Source organism: Gymnoscopelus microlampas, assembly GCF_963454915.1.
Source record: "Gymnoscopelus microlampas genome assembly, chromosome: 11".
Taxonomy (NCBI): Eukaryota; Metazoa; Chordata; class Actinopteri; order Myctophiformes; family Myctophidae; genus Gymnoscopelus; species Gymnoscopelus microlampas.
In genome coordinates, this window is record NC_139948.1 from 1,305,032 (window position 1) to 1,320,917 (window position 15,886).

General features: G+C 39.5%; 1 protein-coding gene across 1 annotated transcript in view; it reads right to left on the minus strand.

Annotated features, from left to right (window-relative positions):
- Positions 1-2,807: 2,807 nt before the first annotated feature.
- LOC311055772 (sialoadhesin-like) overlaps positions 2,808-15,886 on the minus strand; it is a 43,289-nt gene continuing 30,210 nt past the window's right edge. Inside the window, exons 3-14 of the mRNA XM_084072038.1 lie at positions 10,722-11,021; positions 9,968-10,240; positions 9,388-9,630; positions 8,458-8,586; positions 8,296-8,311; positions 8,105-8,202; positions 7,566-7,610; positions 5,940-5,955; positions 5,794-5,837; positions 4,511-4,526; positions 4,368-4,408; positions 2,808-3,191 (exon numbers count right to left, since the gene is read on the minus strand). Of these exons, the coding sequence (XP_083928164.1) occupies positions 3,178-3,191; positions 4,368-4,408; positions 4,511-4,526; positions 5,794-5,837; positions 5,940-5,955; positions 7,566-7,610; positions 8,105-8,202; positions 8,296-8,311; positions 8,458-8,586; positions 9,388-9,630; positions 9,968-10,240; positions 10,722-11,021 (1,235 nt within the window). The 3' untranslated portion in view covers positions 2,808-3,177. The remainder of the gene's footprint in view (positions 3,192-4,367; positions 4,409-4,510; positions 4,527-5,793; positions 5,838-5,939; positions 5,956-7,565; positions 7,611-8,104; positions 8,203-8,295; positions 8,312-8,457; positions 8,587-9,387; positions 9,631-9,967; positions 10,241-10,721; positions 11,022-15,886) is intronic.

A 15,886-nucleotide genomic window follows, 5' to 3' on the forward strand; every position in this document is an offset into this window, starting at 1 on the left:
CAGAATGGAACAGAGCCTTCATTAGTATCATTGGCAACACCTGTGAATGTCTTCACAATATGGCTGCTGTGAATAGAGCCTATTACATTGGTTTTGTATTGATCAACACTGATCTTACTTTGTGCAGCATGGTTGTGTGGACCTACACCACAAGGTCGATGTATTCGACATTCCCCAGGACTTTTTCGTTTGTTTTATCCTTTTAGCCTTAATGTCTTCAGGGCTGAATTAACCCTTTATGGTGCCCGGTGGGTGCTGGGACCCGGGCACCAACAATCTTTTCCCCCCTTTTTTTCTTGGCTCAAAATATAGACTACTCACAGGTTAGGCCCCTAGGAGTGGGGCCCCAGCCAGTTGCCTAGGCTGCCTAATGGCAATGAGCGCCTCGAAGGCACACACACACACACACACACACACACACACACACACACACACACACACACACACACACACACACACACACACACACACACACACACACACACACACACACACACACACACACACACACACACACACACACACACACACACACACACACACACTACAGGCGTAACAATCAACCAAGTCCAACTGGGGAACGGAAAGGAAACAAAGCTGCCTGGAGTATGGTGCCCCCCAGAGGTTGGTGCCCAGTGCTGCAGCACTTAAAGCCCTTGCATTAATCCACCACTGATTGATTGATTGATTGATTGATTGGCATTTTTATTAGGCAAAAGAATGTAAAACAACACAGTTACATTTATAATACTTTTGTCTAAAAGGTCCAACCAAAAAAGTCCTTGCGGACTTGTTTCCGTTGGGGTCCTTGAAATTTCATAGACATATATAGTAGCAACCAAACAGTTCAAATCAACATAAAAAATACAGAGAAAAAATACCACTATGTACCAAAAAAAAAAGCATGAAAAATAAAAAATATATACAAAAAAAAGGGGAGGGGGGGGGGTCGTCTGTCTACAGGGAAACTGGTACTTGCTCCTCTTTTGGCCTCCAGAAAGATGTGTTTTTAGGGCTGTTTTGAATGGGCCCAGCGAACTGCATTTTTTTAAGGGATGGGGTTAGACTATTCCATACCTTGGTGGCTGTGCTGTAGAAGGAGAACTGAACTGAACGTCTTACTGTATTGATTGATTGATTGATTGATGTACTTTATTTAGTAAGACATGAGAACATCAGTACATGGAAGTACAAATTCACAATACAAGATCTACTAAACTGGAAGACTCATAAGCACTGAGCTTGTTTAACCCTTTAAGACCGGGAACGCATCTGTGTCATTTTAAGATATCTTTGGCTATTCAAAAATAGCAGATATACAAGCTCATAGCGGGCACTGAGTGCCGCGCTACGCGCTACGAGCATTTTCACGATTAGAAAAATCGTGAAAATGTGTGCAAGTCTTTAGTTTGGATATATATATACTTTTTTAAAGCGAAAGTTTTTAAACCAAATCTTTGCTTCTGGGGATTTTACAAATGTCTTCTGAATCCTAAAGTTTTTTTTATTTTATTTTTTACTTATGTTGCTATATTTTCAATGGTTTTCAAACTTTTTTCATGTCAAGGACCCCCAAAATAATATGTATTTGTCCGCGGACCCCCTCCCATCTAAAAATATTTTGTTCCAGGGACCCCCAGAAGCAAAGATTTGAGTTAAAAATGATTTGCACAAATTTTCAAGATTTTTCTAAAAATAGCAGATCTACAAGCTCATAGCGCGGCATTCGGTGCCGCGCTATGAGCTTGTGTATCTGCTATTTTTGAATAGCCAAATATATCTTAAAATGACACACATGCGTTCCCTTCCCGGCCTTAAAGGGTTAAGATGAGATCCCCATGCACACAAATCATGATGACATAGAAGAGACAGACAGATATACACACTACTATACAGAACGTCATACAATCAGCTTACAGGTTACTGGTATGAAGAGTGAAAAATATGTACAAGAGAAGAAAAAAAAATGGGGACGGGGGCGTTGTGTGGGGTGGGGGGGGGGGGTAGGTTAAGACTTAGACAGGGGCCATTTTCGAATTGCAGCCTCCCTTTTGAAAGTGAGTAGGGTTCTACACTCCTTTACTCCTTTTGGTCGGACATTCCACATTTTTGTTGAATAGTATGAGAACGAGTTCATTCCCTTTGTTGAGCCAAATCTGGGTTGAACATGATTCGTGGAGCTGCCTCTGGTGTTATGATCATGGACTTCGTTAATGTTTTGGAAGTATTTTGACAAATACAGGGGGATCCCAATGTTGTGGTGTATCTTAAAGACCAGGCCCATTGCAAGTTGCTGTACTCTGTCCTCAACCCTGAGCCATCCAATCCTAGCAAAATGAGCAGGGGTTAGATGGGTTTTGTGATTGAGACCAAGAAGTAGCCTTACTAGTTTGTTTTGGGATGTTTGGAGCCTTGTTTTTAAGGCCTTGGTGGTGTTGTGATACCATGAGGAGCATGCACAATCGTAATAACCTTGTATGAGGGCCCCTGCAAGAATCTTCAGAGTATATATATAATGAGTGTGTGTTACATGGTTCTTGTATTGTTACCCACATAAATGTTACCGTACATTCATTGATGATCCATTTGTATGGTTACATTCATAAATGTTACTCTACATTTGTTGGTATAGATCAGGGGTGGGCAACTTTGATGATGGAGAGGGCCACTATATTTCCACACTCACTCCAGAGGGCCACATTGCAGACACTCCTTCTCTCCGTATTTTAACTTTTTTCGTAAATTAATGCCCTACTGTGCCATTCAATGTCACACAAAAGTAGCAAAAATACACGTTTTGAGCTTTTGAATTGGAATTCTTATTTTTTTTCTGCATTTTTTAATTGGAATCCTGAAAACTAACATTTTTATTTAATTTCAAATGCATTTAGTTATACTTATGTTAAATTTATGAACTTAAATACAAATACATTGGACATAAAAAAGACAATAGAATTTTAAGACTAGTCATTAAGCTACTAATATAGACCGAAGTAATTAAAGCGGGTCATGTGTGCAATTGTAACAGCTGAAATCAATAATATATCAGTATTCTGATATTAACCTGTGGGCCGCATTAAGTGAAGGTGGGGGCCGCATGTGGCCCCCGGGCCGCCAGTTGCCCATGTATGGTATAGATCCATCTGTCTTCATCCACATGTGTGGCGTTGGGTATTCCTACACGGCCGTATCTAAAGAAGTGAAACGGAGTTTCAGTTAAAACAGGATAGCCTACTGTGTCATTAAACATGCAATATGAAATGTAGTATATGTCCTTAAGTGTGGAATGTGAAGTGTATTCACATCTCATTCAGTTTGTATCATTCATTAAGTTCCATTTTCATTCGATCTCAACACATCACAAATATCTCTGTTCAGTTGTAATTCTCTCAACAAACACTCAAAACATAATTGATTGTGGACTCTGATGCTACTAATCAGTGGTGTATTTTGTACAAACAGTATGGAATGAGAATACTCAAACAATGTTTTTCAATCTTACATTACACAAGTTTGTTAATGTGAAGCTTTCCAACAAGGTTATTGTGAAAATATGACAAATGGCCCTCCTAGTTGTAAACAGAGGTGTCATTTGGAGTTTCAGGGATGGTAATTGCCACCCTGTTGTGTTCACATTTAACCTCAAATTCAGTCATTTTATGCATATTTTCTCCAAAACTGATTTTTTTTTTTACAGATTAATCTGATTTCAGATCAACTCTGAGTGCATCTCAATCCATGCCCTTCCATCTACATGTGACACGTTACAGATACTGTATGTGTTTTCTTGTCTGCAAACATGCTTTTAATAACCACTTTCAACGTGGTATCCCTGACCCTATCCCTATAGCATGTAATTATAGGCGAGCATTTTCTCTTTTCTCCTAAAAATAGCGATCTACAAGCTCACAACACATTGCTTGTAGATCAACTATTTTCGCTATTTTCAAAATGGGGCTTTAATGGCCTTATTTTTGCCATTCACCATTTTTTTCCTGAAATGACGCCTCTGGTTGTAAGTATAATTAAACTGTTTCAGATAAACAATTTGCTTCTGGAAATAAATGATCTCGACCGAATTAACAAATGTTCATGTTGTTTTGTTGAATGGATGCTGTAATTCTAATGTTATCTGTCACCGAAGATGAAATTATAATGAAAAGATGAAAGTTCAAAGCAAACATGTGTCCAGTGGGGAACATAGATAGAGAGAGAAAACATTAAAACATTTTTTGAATTATGTTTTAAATTCTAAGTCTGGCGATTAATAGTTTCATATATTCACAGACACATTTAACGTTTTGTATGTTTTCCTTGTTAATGGAAACATATCATTTGATTGGATGTTTAAAAAGTATATACTGTACCATTTACATATGCCTGATTGGTTCCCTCATACTCAATGGGCCTGTAATTAAAATATAATAAATATTGATCAGAAATGACATAAACAATACATAATCTACTGCTGTCATGTTGATTAATAGACAGAGCTCAATACTGTACTTACGTGATATAATCTGGATCTGTAAATTAAAAACAAAAAGTTATAAATATTTAAATCAAATATGAACATACAGGGTCTGCACCGCTGGCGTAGCGGTCCAAGCACCCAGGCTCAGTGTAGACTGACAGCATGTCGCCGGTTCGAGTACCGATCCCGGCGTCCGTTGCATGTCACTCCCTATCTCTCTCTCTATTTCCTGCCAGACTGTCCTGTCAATAAAGGCATAAACGCACAAAAAAAAACAGACAGTAGGCGAATAATCTATTTGTATTGTTTTCTTCATGTTAAAGCAATAGGACACTTTAGTAGAGGTTTGTTTGGGTCGTTTAGTTACCTTGTCATGACGAAACTAGTCCAATTAAGTGAGATAGATCGCTGTGTCACACAGTTGATTAGAAATGAACTAGCCTACTTGGGAACGATGCAAGTTGGGAGCGATGCAAATAAGGAATGCATGCCCCACCGTGTTATGCAATAGGCTCTATTCACAGCAGCCATATTATGAAGACATTCACAGGTGTTACCAATGATACTAATGAAGGCTCTGTTCCATTCTGGTCAAACAGAGTCAGGGTGCTGATATTGTGCATGTCTACAGTTGGGGTCCAGGGACCCTCATGGGCTTCCAAATGGCCCCTTACAGGTGTGTAACTCTGAGAGTGTACAAATGGAACCAAATGGACCCCGTAAGGGTCCATTTGGTTCCATTTGTACACTCTCAGAGTTATGGGGGTCGTGGAAACCACTGTGCTAGACTAAATGGAACAGAGCCTTCATTAGTATCATTGGTAACACCTGTGAAGGAAGGAAGTGATAATATGGCTGCTGTGCATAGAGCCTATACCCGTTATGCCCGTTGTAACCGTCTGGCTCATTTGGGCCATGACCAATAGCTACTTATTTTTGCCATTCACAATTATCTTCTGAAATGACGCCTCTGGTTGTAAGTATAATGAAACTGTTTCAGATAAACAATTTGCTTCTGGAAATAAATGACAATTTAAATCTCAACCAAATAAAAGAATGTTCATCATGTCTGTTGTTTTGTTGAATGGATGCTGTAACTCTAACTAAAAAAGTACTAAGCAGTGGGGAACATAGATAGAGATAGGCAAGAGAGAGAACATTTAAACATTTTTAAAACTATGTTTTACATTCTAAATCTGGCGATTAATAGTTTGATACATTCACAGACATATTTTAGCATTAACGTTTTGTATGTTTTCCTTGTTCATGGAAACAGATACAAATCATTTGATTGGATGTTTAAAAAGTATATACTGTACCATTTACATATTCCTGATTGATGGTTCCCTCATACTCATTGGGCCTGTAATTAAAATATAATAAATATTTATCAGAAATGACATAAACAATACATAATCTACTGCTGTCATGTTGATTAATAGACAGAGCTCAATACTGTACTTACGTGACATAATCTGGATCTGTAAATGAAAAACAAAAAGTATTATAGTATTATAAATATTTGAATCAAATAAAAACATACAGGGTCTGCACCGCTGGCGTAGCGGTCCAGGCACCCAGGCTCAGTGTAGCCTGACAGCATGTCGCGGGTTCGAGTACCGATCCCGACGTCCTTTGCTGTATGTCACTCCCTATCTCTCTCTCTCCATTTCCTGCCAGCCTGCCATAAAAGCCCAAAATAAACCTGTTTTCTTCATGTTAAAGCAATAGGACACTTTAGTAGAGGTTTGTTTAGTTTAGTTACCTTGTCGTGATGAAACTAGTCCAATTAAGTGAGATAGATCGCTGTGTCACACAGTTGATTATAAATTAACTAGCCTACTTGGGAATGATGCAAGTAGGGAGCGATGCAAATAAGGAATGCATGCCCCACCGTGTTATGCAATACCTGTTATGCCCGTTGTAACCGTCTGTCTGCCTGTGTCCCTTTTATGTGCATCGGGTGGGAAAGGGGGGCGGGTTGGCGGTTCTGGAAAGTCTTTGTGCTGTGGTAAACGTCTGTGGAGAATGTCTGAAGACTGCAAACTGACTGTGGAAAGTGTACTGACTAAGTAATCAAATGACAGGTGTGGGGAATTCGACAGGTGTGGGGAATTTGGCAAACCAAAATTGGCTCATTTGAGCCACGGCCAGAGCCTTTTTCTGGCAGTTCTGGACAACCGCCTATCCAACCAACTCGAGGCCGGACACTGCACCCCCTCGGGTCGTCTGTGCCGCGTGTACCGAATTTGAAGTCAGTTGGTGGAACGGTTCTTGAGATACGTGGATTACAGACACACATAAGTACAGAGACATTTTGTCTTATCTTATCTTTAGATAATCCAAAATGAGAGCCCCTGTATGATTACATTTTCGCACATAACTGAACACAAACAAAGCTGATTCTGACAATATGTAACATCACAAAACCCAGTGTGGCGTTTGTTTTGAATAACAATGCAGCTTCTTGTTAATTGAGCCATTTTCGGTGGAAGAAGAATGGAAGAAAACCGGGACTGGATCTGTGGATCCGGATTTTCAAAAAGTGAAATCAACAGAACTTGTACATATTTCTTTAAAACAAACTTAACAAACAAACGTTACTAGGTTATGTGATGCTGTCAGAATCAGCTTTGTTTGTGTTCATTTATGTGCCAAAAGAGTGACTTTGAGGGCTGTTTCATCATACAATGGAAGTCTACGTAATGCTATTTTCTGGATTATTAATTTCTAATCATCTGTGCAACTGAGCAATATACTGTATCTCACTATTTGCACTAGTTACATCAGGAGAACGTAAGTAAACAACCCCCGACCTCTACCAAAGTGTGCATGTGCTTTAAAGCATGTAACCGAGGTGATGTCACTGTCACACAATAAACAAAACTGTCCTATGAACAGAGAGCCACGCCCCCTCAACCCAATGAAAGGTTACTGTGCCCAGCAGGGGGCACTAAAACATTTCTAACAAATTCAATTCATCTGAACCTGCAACTAAATGACTCTCCTACCATTTATTATTCCAAAATATCACCAAATGAAACTAGATTAAAATCATTTGATTGGATGTTTAAAAAAGTAAATAGGGTACCATTTTCATCAGGGCGGTGGATTTCCTCATAGACACTTCTGTCGCCTAAAGGTAAACAAATGAGCATTAATATGGAGTTTATTATTGTTATTTCAATGTAGTTGATTATTCTGCTAATGAGGAAGAGCGAACACAACTGAACTTCCAGAAAGTACATTAAATGTCTAAAGAATCAATAGTTAATTTATTAAGTATAGTTAACAAGTTAGATTAGTTACATTAATTTATATTGAAATTATAACACCAGAAGTGTCCTTAATGAATGTTAAATCAATGAAAGAGATTCACGTTTTATTCTATGTTCTAGATTAGATTTATCAACCCCTTAAAACCATATCTATCTCGGGGGAAGGCTTTCGCAGAAAATAGCACATTGACTATTTTCGATCTGCTATTTTCTGCGAATGTTAGAGCCCTGAGGTACTTCGCTCAACCATATGGGGTTTAAGTGGTTAAATTAGATTATTTCGATGATTTAGATTCAAATAAGTATCAGTTTTCATTGTCAGAAGAACTTCATGATTGGTTCAAAGACTAACCGTGCTGCAGTGAACTGTACACATCACCAGGAGCTCCACTTGGATTGGTCGTCTGGTCTGCAGCTGAGCCCTGCTTGGTTCCCTCAGACTGAATGGGTCTGTAGTCACAAGACAAATATTGATTGACTGAAGTATAAACAAGATGTGATCTACTGCTGTCATGGTGATGACTAATATTTAGTAACACTTACCTGACACAATACTGATCTGCAAATAAAAGAAAAAAAGTTGCACCTTTAAATTGCTATAATATGTATTATTATTTTATTGAGAAGTTGCTGTTCGGTTTTAATATGTAGTGTAAGTGATATCTTTTTTGGTTAAAACTAAACGTTTATTGTTAGAATACTCACCTTTAGATGTGTATCTACAAAGCAGGAGCAGCACAATTGTCAATAGAATCACAGCCAGAAGTCCTACAATCAGACCCACTTTAAGTGGAGAACTGTTTTCAGGAACCGGAGGATCTATAGATTGAGAGACTGTATAGATTTACATAGATTAGTATTAGAACAACTCGTTTTAACATGTAATATGACAGGCTGTTGTGTATGCCTAAAGAAAAGATGATTCAGCTACTGGTATAAGCCTGTTATGTGTAATAGTTTACAAATAGAGTTTAATAGTATATGATTAGTAATTCAGTGAAAAACATTTATGAGTATGTTTAAAAAAAAAGAACAGTCCACATATTAGCATTCACACTGAAATCATTTAAAGGTAGGGTAAAAGTTATAAAGGGGCCAGTCGGACCAACGGGACTCCAATTCACACTACAGTATATCCTTGATATTCTTTGATTTAAATGTGATTCAGTATTCTGACTTATGTGACACAGTCAATGTAAAGGACCACTTCACCCATTTTCAACATATCTTCATATAATTGGTCCTCAGTAATGATTTAATCATTATAATATGGTACCATTTTGTCTACTCGGTCTGTGTCTCAGATGTCAGCGTCTACCACTAACATCATCGGTAGGCAGGTTTTGTCATTTCAAATAAGATTTCAAATTGTTTATTTTATTTTGTATTAATGCAAGAACAATGGCTTCTATTATAGCATGCTAACTTTCCAGGAATAGAAAGCCTACTGTTTCTATTAGCTTAGGTTTCCCCATCGATGATGTCACTGGTAGGTGGGTATCTGAAATGTCAGCTATAGAAGATATAACTATGACAGAAAATAATAAGTAAAAGTGTTGCGTAAAATGTGCATATTGTGCAAATATTTGAAAAATATGAAATCCTAAACAATGTCACAGTTGTCAGTGTACTAACATGTCACTGCCATCCAGCTCTGTGGTGATTCTTCCCCAGAATGTGAACACTTGTAAAACCCCTCATCAGACTTAGATACAGCAGGAATGATCATCTGTCCATTGGTTTTAGTTTGGACCAGTTCTTCATTTCTATAAAAGTCCACGTTGGACAGTGACGGCTCTGTTCTGTGTTTGCACTCAAGAGTGACAGAACGTCCCTCAGTCACAGGGTGAACAGGACTCACCAGGATTACAGAACCAACTGTAAAACAAGAATAAAAAGAAGGGAAAAAAAGAACAGTCCACACATGCTAGCATTCACACTGGACTAATTTAAAGGTAGGGTAATGATATTTTTTCAAACAATTATTTTGTTAAAAGCTTAAGGCACAATATTCTGGCAGTAATCATTGATATAGTGTTTGTTCAGTAACAGGAGTCTCCCCATCTCTCCAGCTCTTCAAGTGGGTTGCAAAATGTCAGCCAATCAGGAGAGAGTACCCATCATCAGATTCAGATTTCAGATTAACAGCATGTTTTTAATGAGTTGATGGAATGCTTCAGTATTGTAAGGTAGTGAATGAAGGAACTGGACTCACTGCGTACTGTGATGTTGACAGCATTGCTGTACTCTCTCAGTCCAGAGTTAGACTGACACCAGAACACACTGCTGATGTTAGAGGCACTGCTGACACTGCATCTGGTTATTGACGGCGGGGGATATGAACACTGTATGGGCCAGTCTCCTGTCTCAGTGAAATACTGAATCGTCCATCCAGTAGAGTTTCCCTCACAGATCAGTGAGACAGACTCATTGATGAAGTGTTGAGTTCTGTCTGGACTCACTGTGAGAGAAGCTGAAGGATGACGATCTAAAACAGAACACAGGATCAGAGGTCAAACAAAGAGAACAACTCCAGTACTTGAGTCAGAGCATAGATGCTCCTGGTCAAATATTATTCAACTGCAAGTGAAAGTTGTCATATATTTGTACTTGAGTACAAATATGACAGGAGTACTGTCATTTTTGTGCTCAAAAGTATTCAAAAGTACTAAACAAAACTACTTAAGTATTCAAAAATACAAATTAAAAAGTACATTTTCATTTTAATGTCAAAATATTGCTGTATTGCAATGTAGAAAATGTTCTAGAAACTTTCAAAATCTAATGAGATGTTGAACTGGTATTTTCACGATATTTGGAATAGGGCTTAAGTGGTTCATGTCATTTTTCCCTTCCTAGAAATGAGTCAGTACATTTGCCTTTCTTACCCGAGAAAAGTGATAAAAAGATCATAAAATGTTAAATAAATACAATGGAATTATGAATGATGAATTATGAGTCACACTCACCACCCGAAAACACAAACTGATTGTCACTGAAGTCAGTGTAAGAAACTGGGTCTCCTCTCCCAGCTCTACACGCATATCCTCCTGTGCCTGTAGGACCAGGAATGATGTAGGAACCTTCTACTGTCCCTTGGCTACCAGGTAAGAGCTCTGTGTTGTTGATGAAGCCTTCTGGTCCAAGAACAGCCCTGTACCAGTAGAACCTCCAGTCTGCAGATGCTTCTTTCACTTCACATCTCAGAGTCACTGAAGCTCCAGGACTCAACCATGTAGGAGACACACTCAGAACAGCCTTGGGTCGACCTGTTTGGAAAGCACATTTCTCATTGTTTCTCATTGAACATGAAATCTGTCTGTTGAAGATATTGATATCGATGTTTCTGGGTCCGCTCATTATTCCGACCGTTAAGTTAGTGTGAGGTTAGGATTAGTTATAAAGGGGCCAGTCGGACCAACGGGACTCCAATTCACACTACAGTATATCCTTGATATTCTTTGATTTAAATGTGATTCAGTATTCTGACTTATGTGACACAGTCAATGTAAAGGACCACTTCACCCATTTTCAACATATCTTCATATAATTGGTCCTCACTAATGATTTAAACATTATAATATGGTACCATTTTGTCTACTCGGTCTGGTCTCAGATGTCACCGTCTATCAGCTAACATCATTGGTAGGCAGGTTTGGTCATTTCAAATAAGATTTCAGATTGTTTATTTTATTTTGTATTAATGCAAGAACAATGGCTTCTATTATAGCATGCTAACTTTCCAGGAATATGTAGCCTGCCATTTCTATTAGCTTCGGTTTCCCCATCGATGCTGTCACTGGTAGGTTGGTATCTGAACTGTCCACAGCCCTCCTCTGAGACACAGAGTGAGTAGACGGTGCGTTATGTTGTATGTCGTTATGACATAATGGTCGGATTGGAAAGTAGGTGTGAGGGCCTCGTAGTGGCCAGAATTGATACTAGCTGTCACTGGGATAACATCAAAGCTCATACATTGATACTAGCTGTCACAGCTAGAGATAACATCAAAACCCATATATTGATACTAGCTGTCACAGGGATAACATCAAAGCTCATACAGTATATTGATACTAGCTGTCACTATTAAAGGTAAGATAAGAGATATTTTGTGGTTAAAACAGAACAGTTTATGTTAAAAGGTTAAAGCTCTATATTCTGATAGTAATCATTGCTATAGAGTGTTTGTTCAGTAACAGGGGTCTCCCTGTCTCTCCACCCGTTTCATAAACAGAAAATAAAATTTCAGCCAATCAGGAGAGAGTACCCATTTATCAGCTTCAATTCATTCAATCATTTTGAGAATTATTGCATGACTTTAGGCTTAAGTTAGTTCCTTGCATTTACTTTGGTGGATTCTTTTATGGTCCATTCACACACTAAAATATTGGTTCTTCAGTGGTTCTTTGCGGTGGTTGAGGTGCTAGTATAAGCGCCACGTCTGTTCATAGAACCATGTCGCATCGTGATGTGTTGTGAGATCGGCCACTGAGTATCAAAGTCCTGACGTCACTCCCACTACCCCTGGCGGTGTTATTTTTGAGTGGTGCCAACCACTCCTTCAACTGACCGAGTGTGTTTGCCCGTATGTCCGAGCACGCCAACAACAGCTGCAGCTGATTGCAACACAAAAGATGCAACCAGTTACACTAATTAAACACAAACAGGAGACAGTTCAACACATGCGCGCACACACACACACACACACACACACACACACACACACACACACACACACACACACACACACACACACACACACACACACACACACACACACACACACACACACACACACACACACACACTTACATAAGTACGTCTAGCAAATAGTCTTTTTTCTCCATCAACATAAGTATAATTTACATTAGTTTCAGTATATAGGGATAAGTGGCACGCCGGTGTCTCACGACGGAAAAAGTCGAGCTTTGTTGTGAGCTTGTAGATCGGCTATTTTTGCCGTGCGACACGATATGCAACTGGGTAAACATCAGCCTTGACACAATACCAAGTAACTGCTTTTTCTATTTACCTGCGTTTTCTATTTCTACAGGTTAATCATCTCGACTGACAGAATGGACTCCCTCTAACACAGCGGTAGTTCTCAAAGTGGGGTCCTTGACAAGGTTCCAGGGGGTCCCCAGCAGAGTTAGTCAATTTAGCATCAACATCATATTGACAAATGAGGGGGTGGGGGGTTGGGTGGTTAAAAACCTTGACAGACTTTGAATAATTGTGCAAAAAACACATCGTCTTTGACGGGGTCCTTGGCACAAGATCCTTTCAGATGGTGGTCCACGGCCAAATACATGGCCAATGCACATTGCACGGCCAATTCAATTCGAAAGTCCTTGACATGAAAATGTTTGAGAAAAACTGATCCAACGTTTCACTCTTTCATGTGTATGCGTGCGTGCGTGCGTGCGTGCATGTGCATGTGTGGGCTTGTGCATGCATGCGCAAATCATGCATGTTTAGTGGAGGTGGCTGGTACCCCACCCAAACACACTATACCAGCACCATCCCCTACAGCAGTGGTTCTCAAACTTTTTCATGTCAAGGACCCCCTAATTGACACCTATTACCCCGCGGACCCCCATTTGAAAAGATAAGCCAGGGACCCCCATAAGAGAAGGTTTTTACGGCTCTCTAGCAGTGATTCTCAACCATTTTCAAGGACCCCCAGTTTGACATGCATTAGGCTACGGACCCCCATTTAATGGCATTTATACCTCTGGGAGGGACCTCAATTCACATTGTAAAAGCAATGTTAATTTAACTCTGAGAGTGTACAAATGTAACCAAATATTTGGTTCCATTTGGTTCCATGAAAATAATGCCTTAAAAATATATATCATTTAACATTTTTGGGGTCATTTTAAAGTCTACTCAGGCTTTTGTGTTTCACCACAGACAGTTTTTAAGTTGCTTGATTCAGTATTTAGATATTTGATATTCATTTTAACAGACACGCCCCCTTCCATACAAACCCATTGTAATTTCAAACTCCATTTGAACCACGATAGATTCATCGAAAACACTCGTGGAGTTTGAAGTTACAATGGGTTTGTATAGGAAGGGGGCGTGTCTGATAAAATGAATATCAAATATCTAAATACTGAATCAAGCAACATAAAAACTGTCTGAGGTGAAACACAAAAGCCTGAGTAGACGTTAAAATGACCAAACATTTTTGAAAATGAAATCTAATTTCACATTATTTTCCTTGTTGTTTTGTAATGATTTCTGTGAAATAGTCTGGGTAATTACAACATAGCATTTTTAGAGTTCGAACACACAAGGAGCACTAACAATCTCTCGGTACAGAGACAAACTAAATAAAGCATGATGAAAGGTGTTGGAGATCATTGGTGCTTCTATAGGATTAAACATTTAAACACAGCTTGCCTTTGATTGACGGGGCCCAACCTAATTTACCCCGCTCACATGTATCTGTGCTATTATGGTTAAACCCATTGGCTCAGTCGGTAGAGCACTACTCGCCCTTCGACCACAAGGTTATGGGTTCAATTCCAGGCGCCGCCAACTCAGCGTATGGGTAGCACGGCTTCTGTGCGACAAGTCATGTGATAAGTGATGGTAGGTGTTGCGCTCCACTTCAGTAATCCATCTCCCAGAGGTCTAGTGCATTGTGAAGCGGGGATAGACTCCCCTAGCCTGGTAAACCCCACCCTCCGGAAAATCTAATTTCCATTTCATTTCAGCAAGGAGTCTGGCATGAGAACCTGTGTGTGTTTTTGACTGTGGGCTGGAGTTGGGCGGGAGTAATACCGTTAACTGACAACCCCTTCAGCCAATCAGCAGTTGTTCCCCTTCAGCCAATCAGCAGTTCATTTTTACCACCTCCAGACCAATGTGACGCAACGGGACTTTTGAGATCGCCATGCCCAAAATAGGTTGCCTTATTTGGATACATGCGTGTCACTGCCCGCCCCTGACGGTTATCTGATTTTTTATTTTTAAATAGGCTCTGTCATGATTAATTGACCACATATATGAAGTTAAACAACTAAATTCTATCCGAACGATATCTTAAAAGTAAATTCCGTGCATCAAAAAATACGTTTTATACGTTTTCAAGTTTTAAAACCAAAACCAAAAACAGCGCACAGAAAACAATGCCTGCCGTTCCATTTTGGTCGGCTGCGAACTCGCCACCTGATTGGCCAACTTTTGCTGTCAATCACAGAACGATGAGCGAGGAGGGGCTTTACCAGGCTAAGGACGCTGATAGGCTCGTCCACTTGGTGGACGACGAAAAAAAGCCAAACAAGCCCTCATGACAGACTCCTTCCTGAAATGAAATGGAAATGAGATTTTCCGGAGGGAGGGCTTTACCAGGCTAAGACTCCCCCGCTCTGGCTGATACCGACAATAAGCCTCTCCGACCGATTACTTACTTACATTACTATTTCAGGTCAAATACAGTAGCTGAACTACACAGCATTGATTATGTTCAGCATCACAGTAAGTAACAGATAAAGTACAATACATAACCATGACATTTATCCTTCACAGAAAACAATCCATACTTACTGATCACTTGAACCTTGTAAGTCTTGTTCTGCAGTCGGCCGTTTACCTCCACAGAATATTCTCCACTGTCTTCTATGGTCATGTTGTTGACGACCAACTTTCCAGTTTCTTTATTCAAATTTGTGCGGTCTTTATATGTCCCATTGTAATCTACATCAGGACCAAAGCCCTGATCCCATTCTGCTACCTTATTGGGGCCACGTTTCCACAGGATGCCAGTGATGGGTTCAGTAACAGAGTTGGCATCTGGAAGCAATTCAAGGGTTCCTTCCCGTGGAATGAATGTCACATCTTGTTGGTCTGTGTGGAAAAAAATGAAAATAATAATAATTTCAGTCAAGTTGAACAGTTAAAGCTGCCGGGTTAATAAGATTAAAAACATAAATAAACAAATACACCAAAACTCAACAATCTCTACAGTAACAGAAAAGATTACAATGTGCCAACCATACATCATATTCATGTCAGTACACAGCCAAATGGAACATGAAAGTATTTTCCTTCAGTATTGTGTCTGGTACAAAAGTAGCATGATCTAATTGAAACTTGAAAAGTTGTTGTAATGTTAAACACCGCT